Source organism: Triticum aestivum, chromosome 4B (genome assembly GCF_018294505.1).
Source record: "Triticum aestivum cultivar Chinese Spring chromosome 4B, IWGSC CS RefSeq v2.1, whole genome shotgun sequence".
Lineage (NCBI taxonomy): Eukaryota > Viridiplantae > Streptophyta > Magnoliopsida > Poales > Poaceae > Triticum > Triticum aestivum.
In genome coordinates, this window is record NC_057804.1 from 62298321 (window position 1) to 62316438 (window position 18118).

The 18118-nt window shown below is 41.6% G+C and overlaps 1 protein-coding gene across 2 annotated transcripts; it reads left to right on the forward strand.

The window, feature by feature from the left end:
• Window positions 1-9932: 9932 nt before the first annotated feature.
• Window positions 9933-15330, forward strand: LOC123094426 (protein ZINC INDUCED FACILITATOR-LIKE 1-like). 2 transcript variants are annotated; one of them, XM_044516434.1, is made up of 16 exons: window positions 9933-10208; window positions 10598-10638; window positions 12058-12118; window positions 12235-12337; window positions 12438-12540; window positions 12676-12729; window positions 13154-13203; window positions 13290-13365; window positions 13582-13758; window positions 13965-14052; window positions 14148-14233; window positions 14324-14431; window positions 14590-14634; window positions 14708-14796; window positions 14971-15014; window positions 15117-15330. In XM_044516434.1, the coding sequence occupies exons 1-16, from the start codon at window positions 10022-10024 to the stop codon at window positions 15218-15220; spliced, it is 1416 nt and encodes a 471-aa protein (XP_044372369.1). In that variant the 5' UTR covers window positions 9933-10021; the 3' UTR covers window positions 15221-15330. The 2 variants fall into 2 exon arrangements, with proteins under 2 accessions (XP_044372369.1, XP_044372370.1); XM_044516435.1 differs by lacking the exon at window positions 12676-12729 and having other exon boundaries at window positions 9951-10208.
• Window positions 15331-18118: the final 2788 nt, after the last annotated feature.

An 18118-nucleotide genomic window follows, 5' to 3' on the forward strand; every position in this document is an offset into this window, starting at 1 on the left:
GGATCTATATTTGGTAGCCAACCTTAATTAAGCAAAGATTCTGTTGGGCGGACTGAATCATGCAGCCATGTACCTACCGTCGTGTTTTCTAGTTCTAGTTGTGAAGATTGTAAATATCTAACCCTTATCAGTAACTACCTCGCTGTACTTTGACTATAATCATGCTGATTATAGGTTAATCTAAAATGAATGGAACAAACAACAATGTCTCGTCATTTTTCCTCCTGGGAGCACGGCTTTAATTATTGAGCTATGTCAATCTCCATCAAACTTGGTATATATGGATGAATCCAAAGATGTCCCTGCAAAAACAATATAATACAAAGATCACTCTGCATGCTAAGCAATACTATATGTAGTTTTCTCAAGAGAAACTTAAATGTGTAGCGCATGCATGGTGCTTTTTGGAACCTAGTGGATCATGCATGCGGCAATGGTACACGCGTACATGCATATCATGCGTGAGATCTTTGTAGAACAGGGCCGCCCGATGATGTGGACATTTAAGATGGTCGATCACAAGGGCAATACACTTGATGTACTCCCCCCATTCTAAAATAAGTTTCGTTGGTTTAAAATAAGATTAGACTAAACCAGTGACACTTATTTCGGGACAGAGAGAGATATTATTTTCTCAAAATAATGTACATATTTTCCCCTTTTCTGTAAATTGCCATGGAAAACTCTTAAATCCTAAGAATGTATATTGTGGAGGCTCATTAGGCCTAGTTTGGAACTCACTCGCGCAAAAAAGGCCTAGTTTGGAACTACATTATCTATAAATGTAGTAATTTAAAACCTCGGTATTCCAATGCCTAGGGAATGAATACATCAGCTCAAATAACCACAACTTACCTTAGTTCTGCCTCTTTTTCAAATACTGCAAAACAAAACCACGAAATTCTCCTAAAACATCAAAAAAAATTGACCTGACAAACATAACTTTAATATTTAGAACCTATTAGACCTACAAATTAATATGAGCTACATATTTTGTTGAGAGAGACTGAGTACAAAGTAGAAGATGCAAATATATGCATATCACCACAAGTATACATTGTTCTAATGCCTTCGCGAGACTAAGACTGTAGTTGGTGACCTTCGAAATTGACGAACACCGCTTCTTACTAAAAGAACGATCTGTCTTAACGAGACAAATAAAGTGTTAAACTTGTACTCCCTCCGTCCGGAAATACTTGTCGAAGAAATGCATAAAAATGAATGTATTGAGAACTAAAATATATCTAGATACATCCATTCCTCCAACAAGTACCATTTCTTCGACAAGTATTTCCGGACGGAGGGAGTAGTTTGATCCTTGACGAGGGGGTGGTGAATTTGCCCTACTAACCATCCTGGTTCTCCAAAACTAAATATCTGGAACTTGAAGAAGTATTTACTTGCTGGTCATGAACAATAAAAGGCCGAGCCCGCCTTAACATACCCACAAATACAACTGTACATCGCTCATTTCAAAGCTGCATTTTCCGTTCGAGTCTCACTTTTTTTTCAATTAGAAGAAACCCATACATACAAATACACATAAATCATACACACTCACTCACATTTTTGATAGATTCACAAATCTCACTGGAATTGTGCGCAAGTGTGTTTGTGGGTGTAGTTGTGTGCCGATTCTGTCCAGCTCTTTTAAAGGAGCAATTTGTATTCGAGTTTACGTGAGCGTTTCTCTGATTTTAAGTACGAATTTTGTGCATGTGCGCACATGTGTTCGTTGGTGTAGATGTGTGTGCGTGCGCGGATTCTGTCCAGCATCTTTCAAAGCAGTAATTTGTATTCGAGTGTCCGTGAGCGTTTCTCTGATTTTAAGTATGAATGAACCGTTGCATAAGCATACTTAGTGTTTGAATTATCGGCCTTTCGTGTCATATTTCACACCCCATCGCATGCTTTCCAACACTGTTAAGTGAAATCTTGCGAACTACTAATAGTATCGGGGGATGCTTAATAAGGATATTCCGGCGAACACTTTTTCTTTGGTACAACCCTCCTAAACACATTAACGGATGAGATCTCTCCACATCCTTCTATAATTAAGGGTAGGATGGTTTTTTCCTGCACCAATTTTTTTAAGAGATGTGTATGTAGAACATATACACAGCCCGGCGGAGGTCAACTGGCCTAGTCCAGTAGCGAACGTATACACAGCCCGACAAAATAGTTAAAAATTCAAAGAAAATATCTACTCCTAATGTCTCAGTTGGTAGGTCGCGTTCCGGGTTTTATTTTCGTCCCACCTCATCCGGTCTTTTTTGGTACTTCTTTGGTACTTCCTCCCACCTCCCCCTCAGCCGTGAAAAACCAAGAAAAACCCCGCGATCGAGTCCCGCACACGCCCAAACTCCCGTCGTTATCTCTACTCCTAATGGAGCAGTTGGTAGCCTTGTACGATTTATTTTCGTCCCACCACTTTCAACCGTTTTATTTCGCTGGGTTTTTTTTCGTCCCTCCCCCACCCCACCGGTTTAGTTTCGCGTCACCCTCTCACACAACGAAAAAAATCTTAACGGATCATAACTTTCCATGCTGGTGCAAGTTATTTTTAGTAATGTCTTTATGTGAAAGAATCAATCACGATCAATCTCTAAATATCAAATCTAAATTAATTAACCTTACCTTAAATTGCTCAATCACATTAATTAGGAAATAAAATAACCGATTTTAAGAAAATATCTACTCTTAATGGAGGGTATTACATACCAAACATAGGTACGTCATTAGCTCGCTTCCTTCCCTTCGTCCCTCAGTCCCATGCTCGTGGCGCTGAAGTGGCATCGACAGGCGATGGCGGCGAGGACAGCACGTGGCAGCCCCTGAAGCACGAACACGACTGCACCTCGGGTCTGCCGTCTCCCAAGATATGGGTGAGTTCTCGTGATGCCCACCCTAAACCCTCACGTCCTACAAATTCCTCAACCTCTACCATCTCGATTTCGTCCATGCTCTGATCCAAATGACGATGCAGCTCCGGCCGATTGACAATGGAGGTTTGCCATCCTTCCTCTCAGCACCCACTCCTGGAGGAACGACACGCCATGCCGATCGAACCCGGTTGAGATCACTCACCAAGATTGCTATTCGAAAGAAGAGTGGTACGGGATCTGCACTTTTGTTAATATAACATATACTTTTGCAGGTGCAGGTTTTGTTTTAAAAATCCAATTTGTTTATCCTTTTGTCGCTGAAATTGTTTACTAATTATGTCATTGGTTTTATTTCTTCTAGATGTTGTATATTCTTGGATTGAAGGGACTGTCTGACAAGGTGAAAGAGCTAATCTCTACTCCTAATGATCATGGGCTAATCTCTACAGTTTATTTTTGTCCGGGTTTTTTCGTCCCACCTCCACCCCCTAGCCAGCCCCACCCCTCGATCTTCTCCAAGTTTCCGATTTTCTTTTTTCATGCAGGAAATCAGGACACAATATATCTTTCCTTTAATGCACATCTCCCCAGTAAAAAAATCAGGACACTATCCCCTCCTTCCTATTAACACTAACACACATTTCTTCTGAAAATCCCGGACGTAATCCTCTCCTTCCCACTAATCTCTCTTATATGGCTTTCCCATAATTATGTCGGTCCTGCTCAGTTTGATATAATTCAATTTGGACAAAGGACGCCAGAGATTAACTTTCGCTGGCAGAGAAAGAGACTAGGGATTGATTGGTTTTAAACATTGGATTCGGTATTAGCTTAACATCTGCAGGAATAAGACGACCATAGGAAAGGCTGGCTTGCTCGACATGCATGTTTCCTGTATATTCATTCTCTCTCCAATTCTAATACAGTCCAATTGATCATTGTATATTTATCTAATCATGGTTCCTATATCGTTTTGTATGGCTACGTGATGGGGTCGCATCCACATGGGGGAATATCGCAGATTGGATCGGAAGCAGGCCGCACAGATGAACCACCCCACCTCGTTGTCTGCCTGCATGATCTCCATTAATATCCAGCGCCGCCTCTCGAGTGGACGACCTGCATGTCGCCAACAACACCACTTACCTCTGCGCTCCGACCAAAGATCATTGTCCAGGTGAGGGTACCTCGCCGCAAGCCCGCAACAGTTGCCGTAACTGTTGATTATTCGTACTCAGATTAAGTTTCAGGCTCAGTCGTCTCTGTCGTCACTCGTCAGCGCACACACGATGGGTTGGTGCCATACTATCATGTGGCATCTCCGTCGTTCTGGGCCGGGAAGATAACAGATTTTCAGAAAACAAATAATACATTTTAACCTAACTTCCTTAAATTATGCAAATCAATCGATTCCTTTTATTGGTTCAATTTGTCTTAGGAAACAAATAACAGATTTTTAGGAAACAAATAATATATTTTAATCTAACTTTCCTAACTTATGCAAATCAATCAATTCCTTTTATTGGTTCAATTTGTCTTAGAAACAAATAACAGATTTTCAGGAAACAAATAATACATTTTAATCTAACTTCCTTAAATTATGCAAATCAATCGATTTCTTTTATTGGTTCAATTTGTCTTAGGAAACAAATAACAGATTTTTAGGAAACAAATAATACATTTTAATCTAACTTTCCTAACTTATCTAAATCAATCGATTCCTTTTATTGGTTCAATTTGTCTTAGAAAACAAATAACAGATTTTCAGAAAACAAATAATACATTTTAATCTAACTTCTTTAAATTATGCAAATCAATTGATTCCTTTTATTGGTTCAATTTGTCTTAGGAAACAAATAACAGATTTCTAGGAAACAAATAATACATTTTAATCTAACTTTCCTAACTTATTAGTGAAATTTGTTTTAGGAAACAAATAACAGACACGTCACAACTTTCCTCCCAATAAATAGTTTCTTAAGATTTGCAAACTTTCCTAATCAGACACGTCAGAAACGGGCAGGTACTGATATCACGTTATCCAACAATAAAACCCCATTTGCATAGAAATCAGTTCAAAAATCCTAACTTTCCTAAATTTTTACCTTTCCTTGATAACAACAAACATTTTCTATGTTTTCCATCGATATTAGCATTTTTTTGAACTGAGATCTCCGGGTTATGATTTTTTTTGTGATTCTTTCCAATTGTGACCTCTCCTTCCACTCCGGCTCCTTGTCGAATAAACACCTCCACCACAGCCAGGTGACACCGCCCCAGACCTCCTGCCTCTCCACAACTTCTCCGCCACCTCCTTCTCGTACTCCATTAACAATCCCTCCGCCACATTTGTCCACAGCGGTGTCGAGGGCATGGTGCAGCAGCATACCAGCGGTAGAGCAGCGCATAGCAGCAGGAAGCAACACGCAGTAGGCGAGCCTGAGGGGGCGGCCGGCAGAAGATGGCCATGATTGGAGGCGGCGCGAGGCAGGGGGGCAGCAGACGGGGCGAGCGCAGCCAGCGAGAGTGTGGCACGCGACCAGGGTGTGTGTCGCGCGGGGCACAGTGGTGCGGTGGCTGCGGCGAGCGCGACGGCAGCGGCGGGCGCGACTGACGCGGTGTAGCACGGGCGTGGGCATGGAGAGGGAGTGGCCTCGCGGGCGCGGAAGAAGAGCGGCAGGCTCGGGCATGGGCGTGCATAGGAGCGGTCATGTGCCACGGGGTCAATCCGAGGAGCTCGGTGGCTACCCCTGCAATGGCCATGGCGGACGGCGGTTCTCAGCCACGGCAAAATACCTAACGAGAGCAAACGAGAGGGGAGACAAGGGAAAGGCAAGAGGAGATCATGGCGGTGTCAATGGCGCCCTAGGCGAAGACATGGGAGCTCGGGGCGGCGCGGATCGAACGGCAATGTCGCGGTGGCCCAAGGTTGAGGAAGACGGCAGCGACATCGATGCGGGGGTGTTGGACTTGATCTCGTTGGCGCAGACGAAGTAGCGAAGGCATTCGGAGCTCCTCGACAAGCTCCTAGCCCGCAGGGAGGGCAGTGGCCATGTGGACGGGGTCGGTCATGGTGGCCGTGGCGTCTGACTTCCTCCAGATCGACGGGATTGAGCGAGCGAGGAGGAGAAGTGGATTTGGGAGGGGGCGTCAAGGAGGAGTGAGGCCATGGGGTAGGGAAGGCAGGGCGTCACCCTTATCCATTCTCCTTCGATGCCAGCGAGGTGGTCGGGCGGGAGCCCGTCTCTGTAGCGACGCGGCTCGGGGAACAGGAGAAGACGACCGCGCGGGGACTGGACCGCTGAGCCGGTTCGGTGGCAAGGCCCGGGGGGCAGGGCGAATCCCCTTTTACATCGTCCTTTTGGTTTTTCAATGTATTCTAATCTGTTTCTCCTTTTTAACACCGTTTTCTATTTATTCTTATCAACTAAATGATCTCTACTTCTAATGTCTCAGTTGGTAGTCTCCGTTTCAGGTTTATTTTCGTCCCACCTTCCGAGTGAGGGAGAGGGGGAGAGAGAGTGAGAAAGAGGGAGGGAGAGGGTGTGTGTGTGTGTGAGAATTTGATGGTAAAAAAGGTAGTCAATGTCACTTAATATGTATGAGAATATTCAATGTAATATTAACATAATTGATATTGAACTTTTAAAGTTAATATGGCCCCGTTGCAACGCACGGGCGTTCTTCTAGTCTGAATGAGGGATGAATCGAGCACTGGACCTCCTACTCACACACAAAGTAGGCAAACCACTCCATCAACGAAGCTATCAAGCCTAATGAGCAGCGTAGAGTTTTAAAAACTATTCTCTCCGTCCAAGTTTATATTGGTTCTAAGACCGACGAAAAATAGGATCGCTTGGCATGCAGTATTAAATATCATGGCGCGAGCATTTATTAGAGCGAGTTTTGTGGCAGCTATAGTTACGGGTATTAATTAATATAGGAAACGAAAAGAAACTGCACACGATTACCAGTGAGAATTACCCATACTGTATTTAGGGGGTGTTTGGTTTAGGGACTTTTTAGTCCTAGAGACTAGAAAAAATCCCTAAAAAGTCCCTAGGAAACAAACGGGAGGGACTTTTTCTACAGGGACTAGAAAAAGACTCTATTAGAGAGTCTTTTTTGATTAGTCCCTAGGACTAGATAAAGTCCTAGGACTTCTCAACCAAACACCCCCTTAGTACCCATGAAACAAAGCCTTAGTCCTAGAGTTTTGGTCATTGTGCCCATTATACCCGGGCGGGAAGAATATGAACGATGACAGATTTGAACTTTTTTGGAATTTTGAGCACATTTTTTCTTAAACGTGAACATTGTTTAAAATCTTAGAAATATATGAAAAGACAAACAAAATTGTCCAAAGTGGAACACAGTTTGAAACTCTAAACAAATTTTGATAAATGGGAAAGACTGAAACTCCAACCCATTTTTTAAAATACAAGCAATTTTACAACTATGATTTTTTTTTGAATACGAGACCATTTTTTGAATTCTTCAAACTTTTTGGAAAAATATGAATAGATAAATAAATATGTTGAACATTTTTTTAACTTTGCAAATTTGAAAAAGAAAAAAGAAACGAAAAAAATGATTCATAAACCTTTTCCTAAACCGGTAAAAACCAACCTGGAACCATCTAGAAGGTTTTGGAAACCGGCATCTCAGAGGCAATGAACAGATTAAAATGGGCAGGCCCATGTTCACTCGTATTGACCTGGTATGTGCGAAACAACGACTATTTTTGGACATTCTTATAATGACCCCAACTCTCGTGAACAGGTTGGCATGATTATGGTAGGCTTCCATGCCATGTTTGAACGATTTTCAACACCGCATATAAGTTGCGACAGGTCCGGCCATTTTATGAGCATTTTTTGACCGAGAAAACTACAGAAAATGCAAAACTTGTTGGAAACCCAAACAACTTGGCATGATGCCTTAAATAGTGATACAAGGTCATGAAAAAAACTTGGGGTAATTCCAAGGTTGTCGAGAAACAGCGTGCTCTCAGACGGTACCTTCTGGTAGGACACCCGTCGTTAAATATTCTCTAATTTTGGACATTCTTGAAATAACTCTTACTTCTGGAACTAGGTGGGAATGCCCATTGTAGGCATACATGTCATGTTTGAAGGAATTTTGACACCGTATGCAAGTTGCGACATATTCGACTATTTGTCTGGTTTTTGTCGAGAAAACTCCAGAAAATCATAACTTGTCCAAAAACCTAAACAACTTAGCATGATGCCTTGAATTGGTTATACAAGTCCATGAGCAGAATTGGGGCCATTTTAACGATGTTGAGAAACAACGTGCTCTCAAATGGAGCCTTCTTAGCGTATGCGAGCACCCTCCGTTGAACATGGCCTATTTATGGTCATTCTTGAAATGGCCTCGACTTTTGCACGAAGGTGGACATGCCCATGGTAGGCACCCATGTCAGATTTGAGCGAGTTTCGACACAGTATGCAAGTCGCGACACGCTCGACCTTTTATCAACCTTCTTTTGTTGCGGCAAATCATTGGGCAATCGCACACATGATAGTAGAATGGGTGGGCCCATCTGTGTGTTCGAGCCACCGGCATTGCGAATCTTCTGGAAGGTTACTTACCATTTTAGGACTTCTAGAAGGTTCCTAAACAATTTTTTCTGATTTTTTTCTCAGTTTTGGTTTTGTTTCTATTTTTCTAGTTTTAATTTTTTGTTCTGTTTCTTTTGGAAAAAGTCATAATATTTTTTAAAAAAATCAACATATTGAAAAAAAATCATTTTTTTTGCAAAATATGATCGGAAATCCTATTTTGTCATTATTTTTCAAGAATAGTTCGTGTTTTAAAACATGTCCAGAATTTTTAAATTTGTTCATCTTTTCCAAAAAATGGAGTTTCAAAATTTTCCTTTATGGTTTTTAACGTTGTTCGCAATTTAAAAAATCATAATTTGAAATTTTGTTCGTGTTTTCAAAAAAGCTTACAGTTGTAAAAAAAATCATGTGATTTTTTCCCATTTTTTCAGAATTTAGATTTTTGGTTATCATTTTAAAATGTGTTTGGAATTTCAAAATGTTTTCCAATTTTTTAAAGGTTATTCTAGTTTTCAAAAAAAAGTTCTCATTAATATTTTTCATTGGTTCAAATAATTTTTGCATATTAAAAAAATCATGGATTTCAAAAACAATTAGCGTATTAATAAAAGTTCATGGATTTCAGAAAATGATCGTGTTTCCGAATTCTGTTTTCGAATTTCAAAAAATGTTTCTGTTCTAGAAAATTGTTCACATAATCTAAAAAATATTTGGTATTTAAAAGATGTTCACGTTTTCAGTGAAACGTTCGAAAGCTTCTGTGTGTTAATAAGAGACACGCGCTAACTTGTACTCCCTCCGTCCGAAAATACTTGTCATCAAAATGGACAAAAAAGGATGTATTTAGAACTAAAATACATCTAGATACATCTCCTTTTATTCGTTTTGATGACAAGTATTTCCGGACGGAGGGAGTAGTTGGAATCTGTTGATAGGTCGACTGGCTAGCAGCGCGCTTCACATGGTCTAAGGTCGCGTGTTTGAATCTCGGCATCGGCTTTATTCTTTTTGTCACTATATATATGCTCTATTTCAGTTGCTCTTAGTGGGCCGGCCCAGCAGCGGGCGTGCTGCTCTATTATACGTCTCGATGGATGATGCACATACATACGAAAGTTGTTAAATGTTCATATACCCTTTATACGTTTTGTATGGGTTGTACTGAAACGGGACTCTTCCGGCGAATTACAAGAGATATTTAGGGCAGCTAGCTGCCAATTCCCACATCACTTCTTCAGTCGCCTAGACATTCTTACTTAAGCAAGATCAGCTCCATGCATGTACGGTCCCGACAATTTCATGGAGGCATGAAACCTGCCTTTGCCTCGTGTATACGCACGCACGGTCCAGATTAGTCGGGGGCAGTTAAGTATATCTAGCTGTGTATTTGGACATTAGCTAGGCAGATGCTGGTATAAGTAGGAGGACCAGCTAGCTCCCGGTTCAGTGAGTCCACAGCTGATTGAATCAGGTCAAAAGGACAAAGCACATTGTGTCCAGAAAAAGAAGAAGCAAAAACAAACTCAGTTTACGGCTAGCTAACGGAAAATGAGCAGCCTGGAAGAAGCACTGCTGCAGAAGCCGCCCCCGTCGGTGGTTGTGTGCCACCACGCCGCCGCGGCCTGCCACCATGAGGGGTGCCCCGGGTGCGCCATGGACCGGAGGAAGGAGAGCCTCCGCGGGAGGATCCCTTACAAGGAGCTTTTCTTCGTCGCTGCCACCACTCTCGCTGGATGTAAATTTCTACTATCTATCCATTTAACTGTCTATTTATTTGCCCGTCTGAATAAACCAACAAGACTATCATGTCTGCAAAACCACGTCCGCCTCATTGGTCTAACATTGCCTTCCCTGAGAGAAATTTCTTGATCGAGCTTATGCTTACCATGTCCATGAGAAATTGTATGTAGCGACATGCATCAATGAAAAAGAAAACAACCAGCAACACGAGCAGCACACGTTGGTACTTGGTTGCTGTCATGCTTATGTATTCTTCTACTACATACATTTGTTTCCATATGCTGGATTATTTAGTTCCGCTCAAACCTAATTAATATACTTCACTATTATATTCTACTACTTATATAATAGCAATAAGATATGCTTTTGCTTTGTCCTTTTCAGCTCTACCAATCACGTGCCTCTTCCCCTTCATGTATTTCATGGTATGTATTACATTGCAAATTAAATATACTACATTAGTGTACAAAACTTTATGAATCTTAAAAGGTTACTACTCGAAGCTAAAGAAGAAGAGGAACTAAAGTTAAGTTCGGATACCTCTCAAAAGGCAAAAGTTAAGGTTGGGTGTATTTACTTTAATTGCTAGTTTTTCAGGTCAATGAAAAATTACACCCACCAAATATGAATCGCTCCGCCTTTAAATTCATAATAGAGTAAAATTCAGTTTTTACACTCTAGCTACTTTGGTATTTTTTACGGTAGTTAACCCATTTAAAAGTTTTCATTCGAATTACCTCATTTTGTAAAGGTTTTGTCAGATTTTACCCCTTTTAATTTTTATCGTGAGTGGTCTTATTTAGGAAATATCAATTTTACACTGGAATTTGAATGGTTAGTAATTGGCCTCAACAATCAAATCAATCACACAAAATCTATGCACAGTTCTGGACCTGTGCCATTGAAAACCATTATTGGCGCAAAGACAAGTAACATAATAAGCAATAAAAATTACATCTTGTTGAGGAAATCGTTAACTGGTAACTGCTCGGCCGGCTGGCGAGTAGGGGATTAATTGGTTAATCGACAAGTTAATCGGGCATTTAATCACTTAATGGGACGAATTATCAATTTATCGGCTACTCGATGACCCTATGAGTAGGGATTAATCGGCAAGTTAACTGATTAGTCGTACGAATTCTTGAACAGGTTGCTAGTAGTACTTTATGACATTGACATGCTAACACACACATATCCATGAACTATATATTCATGCCATTGATATTCCATTTTATTTGTAGAAGCACTGAACCACTAGCCACTAGGAAGGCCACTTCCACACTCTGTAATTTCAAAGTAACTTTTCTTGAAAAATCGAATAACATCACTTCCATTTAGAAACACATATCTGGATAGGTTTGGTATATACTCCCTCTGTCCCAAAATATAAGAACGTTTTTAACACTAGTGTTAAAAACGTTCTTATATTTTGGGACAGAGGGAGTAAGCCAGAAGGTTTCGAAGTGTTGACTGCTCGTACTAAGCAGGGCACTTTTCATTTCTGATTGTGCCAAGAAACTGAACCGCGACGTGGCACACCACATATACCTGATATCCGGGACCTACCTGGCAGATTGCTCCCCAAAAAATTACAAGGGGTAAAAACTGGCAAAACCTCTCTAAATGGGGTAACTAGCGTAAAAATGCCAAAGTAGGGGGTAAAAACTGAATTTACTCTTCATCATAAAATCATAAAAGAACCGCAAAAAAGTATGGGAAATTATTCATTTATCTATAGGAGATAAAGGTCGCAACTTTGCTTCATAGAAGTAACACAACATCTCAGGACCTCAGTTGCTTCATGCAAGTAGTACCTCATCTCCCTACTGTATCCCTTTCTACAGGTTAGAGACTTCAACATTGCTAAAAGAGAGGAAGATATTGGATCCTATGCTGGTTTTCTTGGTACGGCTTATGCCTCCTCTGTTAAAAAATAACGCATCATCATTTAGCTATTAATTTTCAGAGGTTGTGTCATGCCACGCATATTTAGACCCATTTATTGGTCTTATCAAATGCAGCTGCTTCATACATGATTGGAAGAGCCATTACCTCGATATTTTGGGGTATTGCCGCAGATCGTCTCGGACGAAAGCCTGTAATTGTATTTTCAATGCTATCTGTGTAAGTGTGATATGGATTCTAATTCCATTCAGCAGCAGTTCTTGTGAGCAAGTGTATAATAATTCAGTAGTCACTTAGCCGTTTCACTTGTATATTGCAGGGTCATACTTCAGATATTCTTCGGGCTAAGTACAAAATATTGGATGGCGATTGCTGCAAGACTTCTCCTAGGTTCTCTAAATGGATTACTTGGACCAATTAAGGTACTTGACCTGTAGCAGTTTCATTCAACATGCAGATCTAGGCCTCACAGTTGTGATCTATATGTTGGGTCTGTGATAACATAAACTGTGTTGATCTTTCACAAAAAAAAACATAAACTGTACTATTCATTGCAGGCTTATGCCATTGAAGTTTGTCAAACTGAACACCAAGCTCTTGGCATCTCAGTTGTAATTTTCTTGAGCACCTTTACGTTCTTTATTTACAATTTTATTACTATTCTTATATGCCATAGTCCTCTTAGAGTAATGTAATATTCTTTAAATGTTCTTTAATAAAAAAAAGCATAATTACAGGTGAATACCGTGTGGGGCTTGGGTGTTGTTATTGGTCCAGGTCTTGGTGGCTACCTTGCCCACGTAATTAATAGTCCATTCTACTTGTGTAATCGTAATGAAGCTTTATACAATCTTATAATTTGATTCATTTAGTTGATATAACTGAAATAGTTTCAACTCTTGGATAAAAGTACATACTATTTTTGCTATTTATTTTGGGCTGAAGGTATTATTCACTTGTACAATTGTTAGTTCAACAAAAATAAAGAGATGAACTGCTTTCATTTCCTAATTTCTACATTTTCCTTTTTGTCAGCCTGCTGAAAAATATCCAGAGACATTTTCCAAAGAGTCAGTTTTCGGGAGGTAGATCCTGCAAGGACAAGATATATTTAAATTCTAATCTGCTTGCAACCACTTCATGACTCATTGCTAATTAATTGAATTTGCAGGTTCCCATATCTTTTACCTTGTCTCACTGTGTCAATCTTTGCTGCCATTGTTCTAATAAGTTGTATATGGCTTCTGGTAAGTACAGTACAGAAGCAATATATCATCCCACTTCTGACCTTCATTCTAGGCATATGTTTTTGTGGAATTAGGCATTGGTTTTTCCACATTAATTTGCTAATACCGAACGTACCCTGCCTAGGCTATATACAACTTCATCATAGGAGTATGTTTCAATAAGTTCAGATATCTTCTAATGTTTCCATTAATATGGTTACTCAAATGGATTAACAGGAGACTATACATAAACATAAGATTACTGAAAAGGATGTCAGAATAGTCAAAGCCTTGCCATCGCAACAGGCACATTGGGATATGCCTCGTAAGAAGAGTTTGCTTCAGAACTGGCCATGGATGTCAACTATGCTATCATATTGTTTGTTTGGTCTTCATGAAACGGCATATAGTGAGGTAAAATATTTTGGAATTCTTGTCCTTAAATTTGTGCATGTCAGTATGTCACATGTCTTGCAAATCCATCTAAATGTGTTTTTCGTTGGTAAATCACTCTAATGCTACTCAATTAATTTCTCACATCACCTTTTTTTACTACATGGATCAATGTTTAATATTTCGAATTCTCTAATATTAGAACTATAATTATCTTTCAATACTAGATACTTTCCATATGGGCTGTGAGTGACAGAAAGTATGGCGGCCTTAGCTTCTCATCTGGAGATATTGGTCAGGTTCTTTCTGTGTCAGGTATGGCATCCCTCTGCTTTGACCTGTTTATTCTGAACATTTTGAACTTTTCATGCTGCAGGTGGGAAATAATTCTGTTTCTCCTTTTGCTGCAGGTGCTAGTCTTCTTGTATATCAGCTTATAATTTATCATTGGGTTAATAAATTTCTCGGGCCACTCAATTCATCGCGCATTGCTTCCGTGAGTTGGCTTACAAATTGTGACTTCGTTGGAAATTAATTAATTAATTGTTTCATGAGCATAACTCCTATATTGACAATGGCCTTGCAGTCTCTATCTATTCTTGTACTCGCTACGTTCCCCTTTATGACATATCTATCGGGAACAAAACTGTCTTTCGCTCTTTACGCTGCAGCCATGACGAAAAGTGTTCTCGGAGTAAGCATTCCCACGCTCTTCCTTCACTGAAATTCTGGATGATAAGTAGATTAAAGTGCTGGAGACTCTACCCTTCTAATTACCAAAAACAAAATGATCACTTTACTATATACTCTTGTATTAAGGCACATCTAATCCTCTCTTCAAAACTTATACAGATTACTATCAGTTGTGGAATGTGCCTTCTTCAGAACAATGCAGTGGTATGTATATTAGCACCGATTAGATGAATTTTTTGCAACACTGTCATTGTTTCTGAAATACAATATATACCAGCGTCAAGACCAGAGAGGCACTGCAAATGGTATAGCGACAACCGGCATGTCGTTTTTCAAGGCAGTTGCTCCAGTAGGGGCAGGAATTCTGTGAGTATACCTCATATCATCAAAAAGATATATAGTAAACAATTGATACATCAAGCTACTAAATTTCTGATCTTACGGGATTTGCAATTCACAATCGCCTGTTGTGCTCTTGATAAACGGAAGAGTTCACATCATCAATAGATAATTTTACTGAACATGCATTGATCAACGCAGATTCTCATGGGCGCAAAAACGTCACGATGCCACCTTCTTCCCAGGTGATTAACTAAACTATCAGCTTATAATTTATCATTGGGTTTAGCATTGGAGAAGGCATGGAGGGAGAAATAGAAATAATTCATTTCTTATTGAATCTGCAGGTGATCAAGTGGTATTCTTGATGCTGGTTGTGGTGCAGCTCTGTGGACTGATATCTACCTTCGAGCCATTCCTGGTCTTGCCTCCAGTAGAAGAATGTCGGTAGGACATAGAGGGGAGATCAAATGTGCAACTGCAATGTTTAAAAAATGTGGACCCTACTAGGTATACCCAAGTCAAACGCACATGTGAGGAGGATCATTGACCAAGTCAAAACTTTTTCATGTGTTAGTACCGAATGGTTATCAGAGACAAGAGCGGTTACCCATGTGGGAAATGCTTTCTACACTTTTTTTAGATGTAATGCTTTCTACACTTGATAGCGGTTTGAACAGTTTAAGACTCAAACAAATACCCGATACAAGACAATTGAAGGGAAAGCTCTTGGAAAAACCGATACTCTGTATTTTGTATAAATATGTGGTCAGTGTTCCATTTATGGTGTAGTATATGGTAAGCCAAGTTTTTTTAAGGGAATGCCATATGGTAAGCTTTGTCATTCAATAACAGTGTTAGATCGTTAGTAGGACATGAAATAAGAAGCTAGGAGCATCCACCTCCCATACATGATCAATATATATACTCCTCCTTATGGAAAGAAATGAGGGATTGACTCTCCCTGGTTTCCAGAGGCCGTCTCCTCGTCTATCCATCGATGCCTGGTTTCCAGCTGCCGTCTCATCGTCTATCCATCGATCTCTGGTTTCCTGTCGCATGCCATTGATCCATCGTCCACTCGCTGCACCTCATGCGGATCGGCCTGGCATCCAACGTTTTGTAAGAGGGGTTAGGTGTTGGGGAACGTAATTTTCTACGTTCACCAAGATCAATCTATGAGTTCATCTAGCAACGAGAGAGAGGAGTGCATCTACATACCCTTGTAGATCGCGTGCGGAAGCGTTCAAGCGAACGGGGTTGAGGGAGTCGTTCTCGTCGTGATCAAATCACCGGAGATCCTAGCGCCGAACGGACGGCACCTCCGCGTTCAACACATGTACAGTTAGCGTGACGTCTCCTCCTTCTTGATCCAGCAAGGGGGAAGGAGAGGTTGATGAAGATCCAGCAGCACGACGGCGTGGTGATGGATGCAGCAGGGTTCCGGCAGGGCTTCGCCAAGCGACTACGGGAGGAGGAGGTGTAGCAGGGGAGAGGGAGGCGCCAAGACTTCAGGGTGCGGCTGCCCTCCCTCCCCTCCTTTTATATAGGCCCCCTGGGGGGGCGCCGGCCCTGGAGATGGGATCTCCCAAGGGAGGCGACGGCCAGGGGGGTGGAGTGCCCCCCAAGGCAAGTGGAGGCGCCCACCCCCCACCCTAGGGTTTCCAACCCTAGGTGCAGGGGGGGCCCAAGGGGGGCGCACCAGCCCACTAGGGGCTGGTTCCCCTCCCACTTCAGCCCACGGGGCCCTCCGGGATAGGTGGCCCCACCCGGTGGACCCCCGGGACCCTTCCGGTGGTCCCAGTACAATACCGGTGACCCCCGAAACTCTCCCGATGGCCGAAACTGCACTTCCTATATATAATTCTTTACCTCCGGACCATTTCGGAACTCCTCGTGACGTCCGAGATCTCATATGGGACTCCGAACAACTTTCGGTTTGCTGCATACTCATATTCATACAACCCTAGCATCACCGAACCTTAAGTGTGTAGCCCTACGGGTTCGGGAGACATGCAGACATGACCGAGACGGCTCTCTGGTCAATAACCAACAGCGGGATCTGGATACCCATGTTGGCTCCCACATACTCCTCGATGATCTCATCGGATGAACCACGATGTCGAGGATTTAAGCAACCCCGTATACAATTCCCTTTGTCAATCGGTACGTTACTTGCCCGAGACTCGATCGTCGGTATCCCAATACCTCGTTCAATCTCGTTACCGGCAAGTCACTTTACTCGTGTCGTAATGCATGATCCCGTGACCAGACACCTGGTCAGTTTGAGCTCATTATGATGATGCATTACCGAGTGGGCCCAGAGATACCTCTCCGTCATACGGAGTGACAAATCCCAGTCTCGATCCGTGTCAACCCAACAGACACTTTCGGAGATACCTGTAGTGCACCTTTATAGTCACCCAGTTACATTGTGACGTTTGGTACACCCAAAGCACTCCTACGGTATCCGGGAGTTACACGATCTCATAATCTAAGGAAAAGATACTTGACATTGGAAAAGCTCTAGCAAACGAACTACACGATCTTTGTGCTATGCTTAAGATTGGGTCTTGTCCATCACATCATTCTCCTAATGATGTGATCCCGTTATCAATGACATCCAATGTCCATAGTCAGGAAACCATGACTATCTGTTGATCAACGAGCTAGTCAACTAGAGGCTCACTAGGGACATGTTGTGGTCTAAGTATTCACACGTGTATTACGATTTCCGGATAATACAATTATAGCATGAATGAAAGACAATTATCATGAAAAAGGAAATATAATAACAATCCTTTTATTATTGCCTCTAGGGCATATTTCCAACAGTCTCCCACTTGCACTAGAGTCAATAATCTAGTTACATTGTGATGAATCGAACACCCATAGAGTTCTGATGTTGATCATGTTTTGCTCGCAGAAGAGGTTTAGTCAATGGATCTGTGACATTCAGATCCGTATGTACTTTGCAAATATCTATGTCTCCATCTTGAACATTTTTATGGATGGAGTTGAAACGACGCTTGATGTGCCTGGTCTTCTTGTGAAACCTGGGCTCCTTGGCAAGGGCAATAGCTCCAGTGTTGTCACAGAAGAGAGTGATTGGCCCCGACGCATTGGGTATGACTCCTAGCTCGGTGATGAACTCCTTCATCCATATTGCTTCATGTGCTGCCTCCGAGGCTGCCATGTACTCCGCTTCACATGTAGATCCCGCCACGACGCTCTGCTTGCAACTGCACCAGCTTACTGCTCCACGATTCAACATATACACGTATCCGGTTTGTGACTTAGAGTCATCCAGATCTGTGTCGAAGCTAGAGTCGACGTAACCCTTTACGAC

What these genes read in the sequence shown, in the direction of transcription:
- LOC123094426 (XM_044516434.1), top strand. Translation starts at nt 10,022, where the DNA reads ATGAGCAGCCTGGAAGAAGCACTGCTGCAGAAGCCGCCCCCGTCGGTG. An exon ending in TGCCACCACTCTCGCTGGAT is followed by an intron (nt 10,209 to 10,597) that starts GTAAATTTCTAC and finishes TGTCCTTTTCAG; the next exon opens with CTCTACCAATCACGTGCCTC. An exon ending in ATCCTATGCTGGTTTTCTTG is followed by an intron (nt 12,119 to 12,234) that starts GTACGGCTTATG and finishes TATCAAATGCAG; the next exon opens with CTGCTTCATACATGATTGGA.